The sequence below is a fragment of the Lissotriton helveticus genome, chromosome 11 (assembly GCF_964261635.1).
Source record: "Lissotriton helveticus chromosome 11, aLisHel1.1, whole genome shotgun sequence".
Taxonomy (NCBI): domain Eukaryota; kingdom Metazoa; phylum Chordata; class Amphibia; order Caudata; family Salamandridae; genus Lissotriton; species Lissotriton helveticus.
In genome coordinates this window covers 1031366766-1031386512 of record NC_136072.1, presented here as the reverse complement: position 1 = coordinate 1031386512, position 19747 = coordinate 1031366766, and the positions used below count along the sequence as shown (strand labels likewise).

At 46.1% G+C, this 19747-nt stretch overlaps 1 protein-coding gene across 1 annotated transcript in view; it reads left to right on the top strand.

Annotated features, from left to right (window-relative positions):
• Positions 1-19013, top strand: part of ALDH2 (aldehyde dehydrogenase 2 family member) — a 246488-nt gene extending 227475 nt beyond the window's left edge. The window contains exons 12-13 of the mRNA XM_078667437.1: positions 15417-15531; positions 18471-19013. Coding sequence (XP_078523563.1) covers positions 15417-15531; positions 18471-18503 — 148 coding nt within the window. The 3' untranslated portion in view covers positions 18504-19013. The remainder of the gene's footprint in view (positions 1-15416; positions 15532-18470) is intronic.
• Positions 19014-19747: the final 734 nt, after the last annotated feature.

The following is a 19747-nucleotide window of genomic DNA, read 5'->3' as shown; positions in this document are numbered from 1 at the left end:
TGCTCGCTTCGGGCCTCCGGCGTTCTGGTAGTGCCCTCTAGCCTCCCAGTCAAGCCATCTTGTGTTTGATAAGTAACCACCTGTGGGATGGTAACCCCTACCCCCTCTCCCAGATATGCCTCTATATTAGAAGAGGGACACATTATTCCTGTTTTACTTCCTTAAGTAATAGTCTTGGAAAGCCTGGTTATATCCTCTAAAGAACATTGTGAGCCTTCCCTAATTGCTGTTATGGGAGAGCCTCCATAGTCTGGTCTGATCAGCCATGCTAGTAGCCTGCTTACTCTATCCTGTAGTGTAGTTCCTATATTCCCAATAGGCTCTGCGCATTGGAATAACATAAACGATAGTTTAGACGTAGGACTGAGGTCGACTAGGTCTCTACTGAATAATGTTAGACTTAATTATGAATGCCAGCTAGCTCAGAGGTCACTAGAAACTTTCTCGAATGAACAGGAAGGAGTTAACTTTCCTGATTAGACAAGAAGGGATTAGTTTCTGACAACCGCATAAACATGACAACTTTGCTCCTTCCAGAACAAGGAGTATATCTCCAGAGTCATGTGAAAACAATAGACCGCTATTTCACTCAGTCAATCGTGCATGCTTAGTTTCACCAGTAGTGCAGAGAAATAGAGAGACGGGCGTTTTCAATAAAAGTTGGTGTTTATTGAGCAGTCCTCTTTCTCATGCAAGAGAAGTGAATTGCCACAATTGCAATACTTATCATGAAGTAAAGTGCATACAGTAAAATGAGTATTATGAAATAATACTGTAAAAGCATTTATATGGTTTCTAAGCCATAAGATACTTAAAACGGATAAAATATATACATACATAAAATCATTGACTAAACGTACTCAACTGGTGCTTCTAAGATACGCCTACCCCAGTGTACCTAACCTAAGCCTAGTACGTGGGAAGGAGTAAGTGAGCTGCAGTTTAAGTTAGTTTTTGCCAAGAATCTGAATCAAGAATTTCTCTAAGGATCTAATCAGCTCCGTACCTTGGTTATAGAATGAAGGAGGTCTTGTATCTCTTTCTCAGGACTCGATCTCCCAGTAACCCGCAAGGGTGACTGGAAACACTGGAGCTGGATTTCTCGGCAGGAGAAAAGACAGCGTCTTTCTCAGTGCGTCAATGGGAGGGTCGGCTTCCTTCGGCACTCGTTACAGCTGGGCTTCGGGTAAGTAGGTAGCCGATCTGCTCCAAACCACCGTGTGTTTGCTTAAGGCAGATGCTGGTATATTTATACCTGGAAGGTGCAGAGTTTGACGTAAGGTTGGACATAAGACGTCACTAAGAACTTGCAGTTCTTTCTGGACTCCAGGAGTTCTTGTACAAATCAAAACAAAAGCAGAGGGAATTCCCGGGCTGCTGGAGGCTTGGTTTGTGTAAAGAACGCGTTGTACTTTCTAGGAATCTATGGGAGTAGCCTTGCCGTATTTGAACTGCATTGGCTATGACTAAATATGCATATGATTCTTATGCCTTTATAAGGATATGATTTGTTATAACCACATAAGGGCATGAATCTGGAATATTTAAATAGGGTCCTAGATACGTTCACAACAATCCCTTGCAGTGTGCATTTTCGCCACATATGTAGTACACTCTAGACAGCAAAGCTTTTACACCAGAGTGGCTTATTTCTCCCTAGTGTGCTGAAGGAAGTTCTTGATAACATCCTACACGCTTCCCTTTTTAGGTCTCGCGACCTATCGATGCGCGCAAGCGCATCGAGCGGAGCGAGAATTCAAGTAAATAAAATCCTCATGAAACCACCAGCTTTTTGCTGGCGTTTTCATGAAGTTCACGTTAACCACGTGATCAAACACAAACGCGCATCAGCCTCCCTCCCTCCTAATTGCATTTGCCGCACAGCACATCAAAGGGCTTCGCCCAGCGTGCGCTCTGCGGCTTCTCGGCTTCTCCTCCCCTAATTATTCTTGGATGGCCGGCCGGCACACAGCCTTCCTTGCATTTCTCCTCCCCCTCCCCAGCCAGCTTCCCCCAGGCCGTGTTCCCTCCCCTGCTACCCCATCCTCACTCATCCCTCGCACCCCCTCCTCCTTCAGGCCCCCACCATTTGCTTCTGCTTGTTTTTTTTTTTTGAGCTCTAAGCCTTGCGGTTACAAGCAGGGGCCATCATTTCGACCGTCTGTAGTTTAGCGCGTGCTCGTGTTAATTGGTAACAGATGCTCGTGTTCACTTTTGCGGCTGCTTTTAAGTTTGGCGCTGTCTCCCATCAATAGAACCTAGTGCTGTCCAGCTACATAGTGAAAAGTTGCACTTTATTAGAGGAGCTAAAACTATGCTTCATTCATTTACCCGCAACCATGTCACACCCTGACTCGGCATTTTCGCTGTGACCGCCGTCAGACGGGGAGCAGAGGTGAACAACCTCACTCTAATTCCTACCGGCAGAAACAAGAAGCTCTATTCTCATCTCTTAGTAACTCTCCCCCTTCTCATGACCTCTCACTTCTTCCACGCATTGCCTCATGCTCTTTTTCCAGTAGCCTAATTTTCCTCGCCCTTATTTTCTCCCCGTACTCTTGCATCCTCTTCTTCCGTTTAACTCCTTCTTCCTCCCCTGCGCCACTTATCCTTGCATTTCCTTTTGTGTCTCTTTTTCCCTGTCTGAGAGGAGCCCAGAAAGGACGTCGAACTCCAGGCACAAGAAACAGCTGCCGCGCCCCTCAAGACATCATTTCCATTTAATGGGATGTCTTCTCTGAATCCCACTGTCTTTTTAGCACAATGGTTGCTGATTAATAAAGCGGGCTGCCTGGCCGATTCCCTCTGCAGTGTCGTGCACACAGCATCCTGAACAACAAGCAGCAGCAGCGGGAAAAGCACACCGATGTTCACGTCATACCAGTCTTCCGTTCTCTGACAAACGACTCCAAGTGCCCGCTTTTCAGAGCTTTCATTTATTATGACCTGGTTGTTTCTTTATTGAGTCAGTCTCCCACAATGTAAAACGGTGCAGAGGCAGAAGTGGGGGCTACAGTCTGCTCAGAGAGGCACAGTTTGTATCCATTAAAAGTGATTGTTTTTTTGTGTGGGTACATTAGCTTCTTGTTATTGCACATACATAACTGTTTGTCGTAAAATCCGGGTGCTTTTTTCACACAATTCTGGAAAACATCAGCTGCGATACCAGGCACTGGCGGTGCACTCTCTGGTATTCTTTTTGGACCGAACACGCAGATCCCTCGACGACCGCCCACAGGTAATTTTAAAAAATCCTCTCAAAATATTTTAGCACACCGGCCCCAGCTCCATCAGTGGAGGCTGTGTACGGGCGTTGGGCATTGAAGTGTTCCCCCACATCTGTGTTGTTCTTGTGTTTCTGCCACAGTGTGCAAATCAGTTTGCTTTATCTCGGTGCTGGTTGGTTTCAGTTTCCATGTCCTGCTCTCTAAGTGCCACGCTTTCCAGCAGGCTGTGCAACATGGTTGCCTTTTCCGGTCAGCTTTCTAGCTAATATTGCACCATTACAGTCTTACTGTTAACATTCCAGATTTTTTTTTTAACTAAGTAAGAATTGTTGTTTGCTGGAAACGCTTTTAAAATCTGATTTAACACAAATTATACGCGGAACCAGGGGCAAAGGCATCTCCTTTATTTTCTCAGCAGCCAAGAAAACAAACCATAACTCCACAGAAAACATGACCAGAACAAGCATTGGCATTGCCAATAGGTCTCGCTTGTGGGACCTTATAAGTATTTAGTTTTGCAGCACAATATCCTTGGTGCAACAAGATATTGTGCTGCAAAACTAAATACTTATAACGTCCCACAAGCGAGACCTATTGGCAATGCCAATGCTTGGTAACTTTGCAAGGTATATGTCCAGGGTATTAAACCCGCGTTAAGCATGCTGTAGCTCCCACAGTAGGTTGAATACAGTGGCCTTCGACAACAAATTTAAAAGCTTCCCTTTGAACCAGAAGTGATGGGGCTGATTCACCATTCTCACTTGTAAGTGCCACAAGGGTATCAGTAGGCAACTTTTCTAATCTGATGGGGGGCGCTAGGTGGCGCACGAGTGGAATGGCCGCACCTCTGTGAGGCTCCCGCAGTCCGACGGATTAAACAATATTTATCCTGAAGCAATTATCCTTTGAAATGCTGTTAATAGTCTCCCCTGCATGGTCATAGCAAGGGGCAACTGCTGGCGAGAGAAAATCTGCAGGGCGGCCGTCATTGCGGAACCGGGAGTGGTCGGAGCCTGCTACAGAGAGGACATTGTGAGCTGGCCGCCGCACGGAACTGGGCACGCCAGCTACGTGAGTGCCGTGGTCCCCACGTGGGCGGTAGGCCGCAAAGTAACGGAAGATGCGGCTTGCAGGAAAAGGCAGCGCTGCAACTTGAATACACCAGCGGTGAGTCGCACCATCACACGTTCCCCCTTCTGAATGATTTACGGATACATCCCGAGGCAAAGCCGGACTTTACTATACGCCCGTGAAGTGACCACTCCGGTGGCCGCCATTCTTTCTTCTTCGCCAGCGCCGGTGACAGGCCCCATACTCAGGAACATTGGTGGGACTGTCAGTTATGCCAGGGAAGCACTAGAAGGGGGAACGGCGGATACTTTCTGCATTGCGAGGTGTACTAGCCACTGTACTGTCCACCCTGCAGATCGGTTATTTCAAAGACGGTGGGTGCAGAATATGCAACAGCCGTAACTTGCAGGCACACTGTAGATCGTATTTGCATGGAACATTCATAAAATTGAGGTGGCGCATGACTAATCTACCTATATGCATCTGTGCAGGGGCCAGCTACAATAACGTGGGATTGAGGATTTGCAAGACATTGCACAGTGACGCTGGCTGGTGTGAGGCGACTGCTGACAACGTGTCTATAGACAGTGTAAGACCATAGGAGGTGTGCACTAATACACTGCGTGACTGGAGGCACATATCTTTTTTTCGGATCCTGGGTTTCAAACAGCGTTTCTTGTCAGGACATACTGCGCATGTGCCGAGATTTGAAAACTTAAGGGCGCTGTGCTGGCGCGAAAGAGGGATTCTGGGCCTAACTGGCTAGGGTTCCTTCTCTGAACATTGTGTGTAGGACCACGCCAGCTACTTATACCAGCGGTGCGCATATGGAGAAGCTGGGCGATTTGCACAATAATTGAATGCGATACTGGTTGACTGCTAATTACCGCACTTACACTACTGAACGCGTGCCTCTCGACCCGCGCATCGCGGGCAACTAGACTTGCCATTATCTGGGGAGATGCAGGAGATGAATGGTGTGCTGTAAGCGCCTCCCAGTGAACAGTATGAGCTGCAGTTATTAGTGTGTGTGTGGCAGAAAAGTAGACCCAAAACTCACGAACGGTTACAGCATACATAACTACCTACATACCTGTCCATTCACATTACGAGACAACTGGGTAACCAGGAGAGGCGGGTGGACGAAATGGGGCGACCAGATGCCAGGAAACCTCGCCTCACATTTGAGGCTAAAAAGACCACTTCTAAAAGAACACCTACAGACGGAGAGGGGGGAGCACCGGAGGTGCTAGCAGAAGGAGACCCGAACACAGCTAATGACATACAAACCATATTAACGGAAACGATCGCTGGCAAGGTCGACACGCTAACTACCCGCATGGATAATATAGCGCGTAAATTGGATCGGCATGATACACGGCTAAAAGAAGCTGAACAGCACATATCCGATTCGGAGGATGTCTCAGAGCAGCTAAAAACAGCAATGATGCAAATGGATAAACTGATGCGCATCATAGGTGCGAAAAACGAGGATATTGAAGCGCGCATTCACCGCAACAATGTGCGCATCCTAGGCGTACCAGAGAGCACCAATACTGGGCGGATGGAACTCTATGTTGAAAAAATGCTGACGGCGATTGCTGGTGAGGAGGCCCTTTCTGCACAATTCATAGTTGAGAGGGCACATAGATCGTTAGGGCCACGGCCGAAACCAGGATCGACTCCGCGTCCCATAATTGCACGCCTGTTAAATTAGAGATAGGGATGTGGTGTTAAGGATTGCAAGAGAAAAGAAACAACTGAATTATGAGGGTGTGGCCTTTGCCATCTTCCCTGACTTTACGGTGCGGGTGCAGGAGGAAAGGAAAAAGTTTAATGGTGTGAAGCAGAGACTGAGACAAGAGCAGGTGGATTGGGCTCTATTGTACCCAGCACGGCTGCGAATCACATATCGGGGCCACCAAACCATACATAAGTCACCACAATCTGTAGAAAAATTCCTTAAAACGCTGAAACGCAGAAAGACTGAGTCCACGTCACGGGAGGGGATGGAGGATGCACTGCTGTCAGACGTTGAATGACTATGGCACACACTGCAACATAATTTACTGCACAGCGATAGATGATGGATAGTCACTCTGGACAATGCAATGGTAGACATTACATATGATCCATGGTCACCTACAATAGCAACTGCTATGCATTGTGAGAAGCTGTGCCATTAAAGTAAGAAGAAATTGTACTTTATGCGGGGGGAGGTTGGATACAGCATGTGAGATTTTTTTTCTCAGCTATATGTTTCATTGCAGAAATGATAGTCTGACGCCTGTGCTGGATCTGGGGTACTGCGACATACAAGTAGGCCCCAGCATCGCAGCAGGGTGTAAGGTGTGCCACCTGGGGAGATAGCCCTGATGGGAATACCCCAATTTTTTGATGACTCAGGAATGTTTGGGGAGGGGGTGGGGCTTGGGGGGGGGGGCGGTCTGACATGATTGGGATATGTCAGTGGAAGGGGGGAGGGAAGGTAGGGGTTATGTTATGGTGTTGTACGAGTTCAGTTACGGGTACATATCTCTAGGAAGCTACGAGTTGTTGGAGACGGGAAAATGCTTGGCCCTATGATGTTGCTCAGTTATAGCATGTCAGACAACAATGATGAATGATGATGGGGCGGGGAAGATATCCGTAATGTCCTGGAATATACGGGGTCTGAATGATGCTAGGAAAGGCAGAAATATATGAGTATTTAGAACGACACCATGTGCACATAGCTTTACTGCAAGAGACACATCTACATCCACGATCCAGTCACACGTTCGCGAATAGATGGGCATCAGTTAGGAAGTTCTCTTCATATGCCAGAGGTACAGCGGTGTTGATCAAGAAGTCAGTGCATTTTAAGGCACTTGGAGATATACTTGACCCTGACGGACGTTTTGTTGTAATATGGGGAAGACTTGGCACTGACACTGTTACGATTGTAAATTGCTATGCTCCGAACGTAGATACACCTGAATTCTTTACAACACTCTGGGGAAAGGTGATAAACATTGGCTCCATGCATATTATATGGGGAGGGGATTTCAATGTAGCGATGGTGCCAGGGATGGTCAGATCTGATGGATGTACACAATATAACAGACAGGCCAGGGATGCGTTGAGCGGCATTATGGAGGAGGGTGGACTGATTGACAGCTGGCATTTTGCTCACCCTCTGCGTAGAGAAGGGACACATTTCACGACGTATGCTAATACATGGGCTCGCCTTGATTACTGCTTATTATCCCAGGGTCTGAGTGCGGATATGGGGAAGGTTGTACATTTAGCCAGAACATATTCCGACCACTGTCCAGTGCTGGACCAACTGGGTATGCCTGGCTATGGTAGACCACGATCTCCATGGCGTCTTCTACCCATGGCACTGCTGGATGAAGTCTTAAAAACTGAACTGGGCGAGGAGATTGCAGCATTCTTTCCCAGGAACAAGGGCTCCGTAGACAGTGTTGAAACGATATGGGAAGCGTTTAAAGTCACGGTCAGAGGGTACTGCATATCCAAGAGCTTCGGGGTTTTGAGGGACATCAAGGGTACTATAAGGAAGTTGGAGCAGGAATTAAAGGGTTTGGAGACACAGATGGCACGGGGTGCTGGGGCAAGTATACATAAAGAATTTAGAGACAAGCTGTCGCAATATGAAGAAGAGGCCGCCAGGGAGGCAAAATTTAGGGGGGAAACACTGGATTGCACGGCGATACTGTGAAGGGGGGGACCGGGCAGAGCGTTAGCAGAAATCACGAGGAATCCGCGATTTGGTACACACATATTGGAAATAAATACATCCGATGGCGGGGTATGTCGAGATACTGAGGAAATTCAAGAACTATTTATGGCACATTATGGGCAACTATACACTTCACAACAAGCAGGAGAAGTGAGATTCGAACATTTCCTAGATGATATTGCACTATGTTGGTTAAGCGATTTGCATAGAACGTTCATCTGTGCTCCATTGGAAGTGGACGAGATAAGGGACGCAATAATGTCACTAAATAATGGGAAAGCAACTGGACTCGACGGCCTACCTGCCGAGTTCTATAAATGTTACATAGACATTATGGCACCTGTGTTGAAGGAAGTGTTTGAGGAATCGTTAGAAATAGGGGTGTTGCCTTGCTCAATGCGCGAGGTGGTAATCACATCCCTTTTGAAGCCTGGAAAGGACCCCACGGAGTGTGATTCCTACTGTCTGCTATCGCTTATTAATTGCGATGCAAAAATACTTGCCAAAGTTCTCGCGACTCGTCTGTCCCTTCTAATGACGAGAATAGTGCTACCAGATCAAGCAGGGGTTTGTCCCTGGTAGGTCCAATAATCATAACCTAATCATAATCATCTCCTTCATTCAAACTATAGAACTGGATTTTCCGGTTGCTGCCATATTTCTTGACGCTACGGAAGCGTTTGATTCAGTTGAATGGAACTACCTCTTTACCATTTTACATAGAATGGGATTCCCCAAACTGTTTGTTGCGTGGATAGAGTTCCTTTATACCAGGCCCACGGCAAGAGTGCTTATTAATGGTGGATTGTCTACCCAGATACCCATCCCAAAGGGCACCAGACAGGGATGCCCTCTTTCCCCACTCCTCTTCGCTATTGTGATCGAGTCGTTAGCATGCCGCATCCGACAACTACATAGAGCAAGCGCGTACAAATGTATCCAACGACAAATTGGGGTGTCATTATATGCGGATGATTTAACTTTATATGTCACAAACCCTCAATCCAATCTTTTTTTTTTTTTTTTTTTTTGAAAACCTTTATTGCAACAAAATTAGGAGATACATGCGCAAGCCCACAACCATCACGGCCGGCTGCAAAAACAGATGAGAAAAAACAGGAGAACAATAGGTCCATTTACAATCAGGATATTGCTAAATACGCCAGAAGTGAGAACGGGGTGCGCAACACAGGATAAAGGGTTTTCATTTTAAAGTGTAAATGAAGCAAGGGGGCTGCAACAGGAAGGACTGCACATCTCACATAAAGGGACACCAAGGAAACGTAGCAAGAGGGACGTACCCCATATACAAACGAAGTTAGGCTAAATGTACCGCAATTATATCGGCTAAACAACCGCAGCAATAGGACCGGATAACAAGCAGTATCACGACAAGTAACAATTCCAAGCATAGTCCCGGAGAACCCATCCTAAGAACAAGAAACCAAAATTTATTGAAACTCAGGAAGAGAAAAAGTGCAAGACCCAGAAACAGCCAACCCCATAAAGAGGAAAGAACCCTCCCAAAGCCGGAAAAGAGCAATAGGGACCATAGAACAAAACAAACTAAAATAACAAACCCCCCCCCATACCTGCCACCCTGCACCCCTGTAATGGCTACGGCCAATCCCACTAACAGTGTGCCTGTCGCCCCGGAACTGCCCCACAGTAGGGAAAATTATAATGTGAAAGATAGTTAAAGAAAAGGTAAAGAGAAAGGAAAGAGAGGAGGAGAAGAACAACCAACACATGTATTCTCAGCCGCCCAACCCCGGACCCCCGACCCAATGTAATACCAACGTTCATCACAGTCCAAATTTCGTCCGTCCGTCACAATCCCAGCAGTGCAGGCAACAGTAAGCAAAAAAACGTCCTCATCCTTGCCCCCTTCGATCCGGTGCGTCGACGAAGTCCAGCCGCGCAGACGCCATCTTAGATGAGTTAGGCGTACGGGAAGGCCACAAAAGAACGGGGTGCTGTCCGATAAAGTCTATCCAAACCAACGCTGTACATCCAGGAACAGTACAGAGAGCACCAACACACAGCAGCAAACCCCCAAGGCCGGCAGGCCAGAACAGCAGCAGCAACTCCAGGAAAGGGTGGGGAGGCACGCCATCATACCACAAAGGAGTCGCCCAAGATGGTGTCCGGAGACGAGTCCCCAGCAACCGCACAGATCCACGCACACCAGACCTCTGCACAACCATTGCGGTCAACACTGCGGCTGTATCAAGGCCCTTTTCCTCCAACGCCTCCGGAAATACCCGGTTAAGTAGTTCACCGCAAGCGGACACAGGATGTGGCGCAGTGCCCCGCACTCGAGAATAAGCATAACCAGTCGAGGGCACATCAAGTAGAATGGCATCCAGCCGGCCCCCCAGGTTCCGGGCATTATCGTGCAGGGCATCCCGCAAAGTACCCAGCGCGTCCAGGATATCGCTGGTTACCAACGGCGCCCCAGGAAGAGAGGAGGCAGCATTCAACTCCACCCGGGGCTCACAGGCTAGTAATGGCCCTCGAAGCTGACATTCAGCGCCTCCTGCGATCATCCGGTCACTCCGCCGACACCCCTCATAGCACATCAGGGCCAGATGCTTAGGTACAGCAAACTCCATATCGCCACCACCCATGGCGCTGATCAATGCCGGCAGTCACCCGGACCTTCAATCGTGTCCAGGGTCATCAAAAACATGTATCGAGTGTGCGAGGTATAAAATGGCTCCCACCACGGCGTAGGGAGAGATGAAAGAACTGTCCGGGTCGTCTACGGGCTGGGGAGATGATACAATGTATCACGCTCTGCAACGATACCTTCCAGGCGTGCCGACTCAAGGAACAGCGAAGATCTCAGCAGCGGGAAGCGCAGTACGGCAACCTCTCTTTCGCCGTCCGACTCCTCGCCGCCTACGATGGCCGCCGCAGTTGTGATCTGGGCTGGCCGTCCCTCACGGACAAAGACCCGGTCTCACCGCCATTAGGAGCCGGGGAAGGAGCAAGGACGTTACACCCCCTCCACCGCTGGTAACACGCCGGGGAACACACCATCGAGATCGGAGTCGCCTCCCCATTCCGAAAACTCGGCTTACAAGCAGGATAAATTCCAGGAGAGATTGCAATGCGGGAGGAAAGCAAGAGGGTCGGCGGAGCCGAGGGTTTAAGCGGCCATCATGGTTGCCGGCTAAGCTCCTCCTCCTCAATCCAATCTTAATCCTATACTGTGTGAATTTCTGGTGTTTGGGCGCCTATCGGGCATTCAAATAAACTGAAGAAAATCGCATTTTTTTCCACTTACCCCTGCAGTGACACGGTTTCAATTGAATTACCTGCTGGAGTGGTGTAGATCAGACCTCTGTTATTTAGGTATCATGGTGTCTACGGATAGGGAAGAGACGATTAGATTAAATTATGGCACGGCCATTACCAAGCTGGCTGATAATGTTACCCGTTGGATGTCGTTGCCACTGTCTATGGCGGGCAGAGCGTCCCTCATTAAAATGGTGATACTGTCTAGTTTTTTATATCTCTTCCAAAATATCCCTTATTATCCAGCTGCATATCTTTTTAAAACGCTGAGATCGGAACTCCTTCGCCTGTTTTGAGGCAGCAAGCAACCGCGGCTGAGATGGTCCATCATCACACAGCCTTACGATAAAGAATGTTTCGATGTGCCTGACTTCGAAATATATTATGAGTGCACAGGCGCACTAGGCATATCATTGGACTGCTCCAACGCCATATATGCCACAGTTAGCAGCTGAAGATTGGGTCGCACAACCTCTTCCTCTCAATGGCTTGATTCATGGCCCTGTCGAGGCTCTGGAAACACCGTTCACCACGGTGACTTGCACGATAGACGCCTGGAGAAGGATTGCGAAGGTCCTAAACGGCAAATTACTGTACTCTCCATGCATGCCACTTGCATATCATCCCCAAATGACACTATTACAGGAAACGGGATTTCACTTAATGTGTAGGCGCCTTAAGATCATCACATGGGGGGACTTGTTCCTAAATGGGCAATTTCGGACACAGAACCAGATGTTTCAGGAAGTGCACCCCACGCCGTTAGAGGTTTTTTAATTTGTTGGATTACGGCAGGGACTGAAAGAAGTACTGCCACAATTCCCGGACGAACCGGAAACAGTGACACCGCTACATACTATGTTGACCTCACCGGATGGGCGTCATTTGGTCTCCAGAATATACAGTACTATTAGGATGCAACGCACAGGCATCGAGAGTGCTGCTTGCAGGTTATGGAGTGCAGACATAGGCAATGAAATTTCTGAAGCGCAATGGAACTACTGTTGTAGTATCACTTTTCTCCCTTTCCACTTCCGTAGACCCCGGCCCTTGCTCGAAGGATATGCCATTAATCACCCGCCCGGACCGTTGACGAGCGATGGCAGACCTCATTGAATGGGTCTAGCGCTTCCCTTTAGACACAGGCGATTGGACACGAAGAGGGATTCGCCTTAACTGCCGCTTCCCTGATGATCTGCTCGGGGAGAACCTGTTAAATAAAAGGTCCCCGGGCACGAAGTACTCGCAGCTTTCCGACCGCCTTGACGAAAGCGGAGGGCAACTATTTTACTCCGGTGATTGTACCACTACTCAACGTCCTGATACATCTATCCCATCGGATATAGGATTCAGTCCCTGGGCGACCAGACACAACGTTCCGGTTTTGTTCACTCTTGGCCGTGATCCCCCACGTGCAGCACTCCCAATCGAGACAACCCTGTCCTGAAGATGGTCCACACTGACTAAGGACCGAAACGTCGTCGACCCTCCAGCGCAAATTTCAGGCGCATACTATTGTGACCCCAATTGTTGTTGCAATTACAGACTGCATTCTAAATTGTCACTGATTTTATGTCACTGTTGAGCCACTCTTTGTATATATTGCACCTTGCTCACTTTGCGCCGTCTGCCGCTGCACACGCTTTCACTTGAGTCGCCACTATCACTTGTACATACCGTGCACCAAGTTTATTTTAGGGTCGTCACCCTGAAGTTTGATATATGTGCTGCAGATAACTTTTTGTCTCTTAAAAATTGATGCCTTAATATAAAACAAACGAAAAGTAACCTTTTCAAAAATTATTTGAGTAGATGTCTCCTTTCAATATGTCATGTAATGCTTTTTGCATACTGTGTAAATTGTCTTGAAATTTATACCTCCTGGGATACTGTTTTACCTTTATATTTAGCACCCCTATCCCAACTGGTTTATGGGTTATACTCCTGTTCTTTTTACAAGTAGTATCACTGCCAACATCTCGTCTAGCTGTAGGCTCAAAATTATCCATTTTAAATTTCTACAGAGGTTCTATTACACACCTGCTAAAAAATTGCGATTCAAACTGACCGACAATGATAGATGTGAAAGATGTCATGCAGAGGGATCGGGGTTTATCCACTTGGCGTGGGAATGTCCAGGGGTAGATGAATATTGGACTCGGTGCATTCAGCATTGCAGGTCATGCTGGAGGGTGAGATTGATCGGGACCCACTCATTATGCTCCTGGGTTACAAATTGCAGACACCCAAGCCCACCAGAACATTTCTTGATATTGCTCTACTGCGTGTGAAATGTAGGGTTGCATGCCGATGGGGGAGAGGGAGAGCACCAAAATTTAAGGACTGGTTGAATGATATTATTCATTGCCAAGACCAAATTACTATCTATGCTGAAACACAGCCTATTCAGAGTAGACCTAGGGATATATGGGGCCCATTACAGGTGTACTTATTAGCTCAAAACAGTGGAGAGCTGGACGGCAATGATAATGTGACATAGAAATCGATTGTTATGCCTTATGTATTAACTCTACCAGAGAGGCGAAACGACAAACAAGCTGAAGATACATTCTGCTACCGTTGATTCAGACCTAATGCACATATATATGTATGCTTTGTACTATCGGTTCAATGATAATGTATATACACTGATGCAAGATATCACAACTAGACTTGCACAAAGGACTATGGACACTTAGCTCCAAATTTAAAGAAATCTTATATGTTAAATAGCGTGATATGTACTGATGCAGGCTGACATAAGCCGTTTCCGAAGGTTAACTGTCATTTCGTGATTATACATATGCCTTGTTTTCAAGTGGAGAGATTGTACCCATATGTCAGTTAAGAAACTGAAATAAATAAAGTATTTATAAAACTTTTCTAATCTGATACCCAGCAGCAGGGGGTTGTGATCGGAAATAATCCTGCCTCGGTGTCTGGTGTGACTCACCGATGTCTGCAAACATGTAGCACATACACAGCCTACTCTCATGTTGGTCGTTGGCAAGCAAATAAAAGAATAATTTCTTGCTGTACGGTTTCCGCAGCACCAGGAATCCAGCAGTGACCAACAAACCAGACCATCTTCTAGCGTCATCGCTGACATACAAGTTGATGTGTGGGAATGATGAATTGGAGTAGCTCTGTTCGTCATTCAAGACACTGTTAAATCGCCTCCCAAAAGCAGTGGGGGGGAAGTGTGAACCAGTTTCTGTAGGCCATTCATCTTGGGCTGCAGTACTTTCAGGAGAGTCTGTTTCAGTCAGTCTTTCAGTTAGCCCACATTGGTCTTCCCTGAGGATCCCCAAGTCCACAGCCACTGAGTCCACTTTAGTTTCGAGTGCCCCCCTAGTGGCTGCAGTGGCTTCTAGAATCTTGTTTAGCTTGTCCAGAGAAACATTTGCTTTTTTGGCAAGGGGACCGCAACCTGGCCAGGTCAGGGTCTTCAGCTACAATAGGGTGAGGTATTTTTGATTATTTTGGGCTTAGCCAGCTCTTCTTGTCTAATGGAATCTGGTAGGGCATATTTGAGGGACATGGAGGAGGGGCCCTTCTAGATCTGCCCCCCCCCCCCCATCCCCCAACATCTGGAAAAGTGAGCAGACTATTCACAGTGGCAAGGAAACCTACCTAGCTGCCTCCAGTGCTACCTAGCTACGCTGTGGGCTGGCTTCCCTCCCTTGCTTAGCCACCTCCGCAGAATACCGAGGAGGGCCAGAAGGAAGCACGACCAGCCAGCCTACTCTGAGGTGTTGGGTGTCTTTTACCACCTATAAAGATGTGTCTTTAGAGGGTGGAAGGGAAGAAGGGGGATGCTATATTTGCCATATAACTCTTAGAACTACACTGGTGTGGTGATCAGTCTGCACTGGAGGCACTACCTGGTGACTATGGCCTTTCCATCCAGACCATGCAGCACTGCGTTTTGGCGCACTGTTCCCTGGCAGTCGTCATGTAGCCAACATCTTTAGTATGCGGCTGGATGAGCATACAGGCATAGCACTACTGGACTATTATAATCCTCTTATCCAGTTTCACATGAACATTTTTAAAAATCTGTTTTGCAGGATTAACTGTTATGATGTCTTTGGTGCTCAAGTCCCCTTTGGTGGATATAAGGCTTCAGGAACTGGACGCGAGCTTGGACAGTATGGCCTGGAGGCTTACACAGAAGTAAAAACCGTAAGTATATCAGCATATTCCCTTTGTGTCACAGCTTTATACCATACTTTTTTTATTTTACCATCGTCATTGGCTAAAGTTGCTAGTCCTTCCTGCCTTGTGTCCCAAATCTAGAAGCGTTTTAGAGCTCTTATGTAACTGACTATAACTTTCTCAGATGTAGAAAGAATCCTTGGAAATAACCGTTATCAACATTAGATGAAACTCACTTTAAACAGTATGTAAAATACAAAACTGGCATATCAGAAGTTTTGGATGATTACTGCTTTTAGTGTTTTTTTTTGTTTTGCAACAAAGCTGCTGTCCTATTGTTCTTTTATATATAAAAGTGCTTAGAAGTCAACTGGCCACAAATCTGTGAGGGTGGACACGTAGGTTTCTAGTAATGTTGCATGTTCACAAAGCAGCTCATAGGAAGAGTCCAGTGTTGAGAACTTTCCAGCAGGATAATGCTTAACGGCCAGAGCGGCCAAATTTGAAGCTATGGAACCAGGTGCAGGTCTGGCGGAAGGCTCACGAATCATATGTGATTCTAGGAAAATCGCTAAATCTCCCATTGCCTAAAAAAAACATATGAATGGGTCTGTGTGTAATGCAACTGGTGCTCATTTAAAGCGCTACAATACCTTCGGGAAGAGGTGGTGTGATATTGTGTACTGCCTTCAACTGAGAATTAGAAAGATTTTGAATAGTATGGTGGTGACGGGCGCATTTATTAAGTTTTGGCCAGAGCAATGTTAGGATGGTTGTAGTTCAGCTGAAGTGGTACAAGTTAGGTTCCCCTTAGAAACCATCAATAACTTAAGCATATTGTATTTTTGGAGGTGTTCAGGTAGTAAATTCTTTTTCTATCATTGGGGCATGCATTATGTTTTTAGCTAGTTTTCCAGCTTGAGGTATTTTTGGTGGGGGGAATGTAATGCATTTGAAGACGTTGAGAAAGTGGAGGTTGGTGCAGTCTCTGGATAGAGCTGGATCTGAACCCTATGGAGTTTGTGGATGCATATGGTCTACAAAGGTGGACTGCTGGTGGACAAGTGGGATGTGGTAGAAGGGACACATTAGGGGCGAAAAGTATGTGAAAGAGGATTAAATGTCTCTCCTCTACAATGATTGAGGATTCCAGGGTTGCTGGAATGGTGCTGAGCAGAGTGGTGAAGAGAAGTCTGTTGTATCCTCTTAGTGTTAATGCATGATACCCAGCCTAGCTGTCTCCCTGCTGCTCAGCCAGTGTGAGAGTTGGCATTGGAATGTTGGTGTGACTGTGATGCGTGGAATGCTTGGGTGCCTGTGTGGATGAGTGGTGACAGTTGGAGATGGGCTGAGCAGCAGGCAGTCTGCTCCTGGTGGGGCTTGAGTAAGGACTGGATTCTAAGGATTATCATACTATTGGACTTTTGTACATATTTAATATCTTGAACCAGAGGCAAATAAAGAAAGCTACAAAACTCTTCCTGGCTACCTGGGACACAGTGCAAGCGAAAGGTATGTGAAAGAGGATTAAAAGTCTGTCCTCTACAATGATTCAGGATTCCAGGATTGCTGGAATGGTGCTGAGCAGAGTGGTGAAAAGAATACCTTTAGCTTGCGGGCTCCATGAAAATGGATTCCATAATGAGCTTCTGGAAGTCTGGAGGTGTGAGTTTGTGAATTTTTGTACCAGCTGATGATTTGTTTGGCCAAGCTTCATAGAGTTACTAAAGTTGGTAGGAAGGCTTTGGTTTTAAGAGCATGCTTGTGATCGGTCTGTTTTTTAAACATTTTTTATTGACTGTTTCCTTGATGGTCACATTGCAGCAGTATATGTTCGGATCAAACGTTCCGCTCCCCCAAGAGGAAAGTAACAGTACAAAACTGAGCATGTGATGCAACCCATGTAACAATTACATAGCCTATCAAAGTGCTTGTGATTATTCTTAACAGCTAATGTAGAGGTTGGTCCATGGAGAGCGTTGATTAGTGGGGTGAGTGTGCATTTGTTTGGGAGATTAGATTTAAGAAGGATAGATTTGCTGCCTGTTTTAAATCTGTCCCTTCTCTGCAATTGGATTAGATCCCAGGCTGAATTGCATATGGCTGGTTGCGCCTTTGGGCAGAAAATGATCTACTGAAATGTGTCCAAAGATAATTACCTGTGGCTGAAATTAACAATTCAAGCATTCCACCATTCTGTTTTGTTTTCCTGAATGTAAATGGCCCTTAAGTCATGTGTCCTATAGAGGTAACCAATTAGTATTATAGTAGGGTCACAATGAACCTTTTACAATACGGACGGAATTTGTTGCAGTGGGCAGACATTCAAAGATTATTCCTTTATTTGCATGCCTCATTGTTGAAGCATTATACAGTCAAAGAGTCCCTGCAATGAGGAGAGTGGTAGCATCCAGAATGTGTTACTCAAAGGTGGTTTTACTATTAGCTACTCAGCAAGGTCCCATTTAGAAGAGCCACTAAGAAATCCTGTAGTGCGTTGACCTTCCAAATTGAGATTAGTGCTGCTCTGCATCCGGCAGTCAGTTTGCTGGATGAAGTAGCTTATGAGGTTATGGAAGCCCACTTGTGAATTGGCTCAGTGTACCTTGGCCCCTTCGAAGACTCCAGCATGCTTAGCAATGGGGCTTACAACATATATCAAATGCCTATTGAAGTAGTTAGCATTATTTTAAACTATAGTTTAGCACAACGATGTTGTAATTTCATACCCACCCAATTTTTGAGAAAATCAAGCAGGCGTTGGGACGAAAAGGACTCAACCCGATAATTGACACAATGGTGCTATTGCTTGAGTCTGCAGCTCAGTCTGATAGTTTCAAAACAGTACTTTGTCTACCTTTTACTTTTTGTATGTTATGGAGACATGTATTTACAATTTGATGATGTCTTTCAAAGGTTCAGTTTAAAGTTAGGATTGGAGTAATTCTGTCTTATTTTCTGTGCAGGTTACGACTAAGGTTTTACAGAAGAACTCCTAGATGGAAGGTCAATTGTTGTCCTATACTAATTTGAATTGTTGAGTACATGCAACGGTGTAGGAGGATGTGGACAAAAGATGGACGAACATGCAAGACCAGTGCATGTACAAAGAAAGAAGCACTTACTAAAGAGCAATCATATATTCTATTCGTTCTAAAGCTTTTTTTGTATATTCCAAAGTATTATTCCCATGGTTCCATCTATTTTATATCTTTCACACCAGTTTTATTAATCATGTGACTGTTTTACCAACTTGGCCTTTAGATTTCTAAATCTGGTTTGAGAGGGGATGCATACAGAGGAAGGAATGGGAGAGTGCTGTTCTATGATTTATGCTTAAAACCAGTTTTGGTTTAAGCCGTGTGCTTATCTGTCCAAGAAAGTGCACAAGTTGCCAACAAGGACAGCGCCACTGTTGATTGTAACGCTTGTGGCAGACTTCTGATTGTTGATTGTAACACAATGATTTTTTTTTATTTGTGTACAACAATAAAGATGTTGGTAGAAAACTGTGCCACTGGTACTTTCTGTGGGAAATATGGCAAAGGGTCTATATAGAGCACACAAATGTGTATCCATCCTCCCCTCTTATCGCTTCATACACTAAATAAATCTCTATGTGACAAACTAATACATCATAATGTATACGAGTGCTTGCGCACCAAAATCCTTGTCTCATAAATGGCGAATAGGTCAGAGATTCATCATTGCAGCCTTTAATTCCAAGCTTTATTCCTTTAAAATGTACTTCTACCCTGCCAACACGTGTTTCATCATGCGGGTGATAAGCCAGTAAGTTTGCCATAACTAGGAAAACAACATACAGGTCTCATAATAAATCATATGTTTACATTCCTATGCATATTCTGCAGTGACTCCCTTCGCCAAAAGCATAGGGCAGTTTTTAGGTTGAGCCCACTAGACTGCGCATGCATTGTCTTTTGCGAGACATATTGTACCCTTACCAAGAACTTACAGGGGCCTGGAGCCCCACCCATTGTTTACCACTGGTGTGCTTTCCTGTCTCATTGGCCTTCTTTTTGGTGTTCTGTCGTGCCTGTCTTGTGTTTGTTCCTCCCATTGGTTGGCTTCAATGCTCCCACGCCTTGCTTTTTAAGGACTATTTTTTTTCTTTTGGGTTAAGCACTCAGTTGGAGCCCATGTGTTTTCTAGCCGTCTATGCATAATCACTGTACTTCCTCAAGTGCTGTCTTCAAGTGCACAGGCTATTAATGCCTCGGAA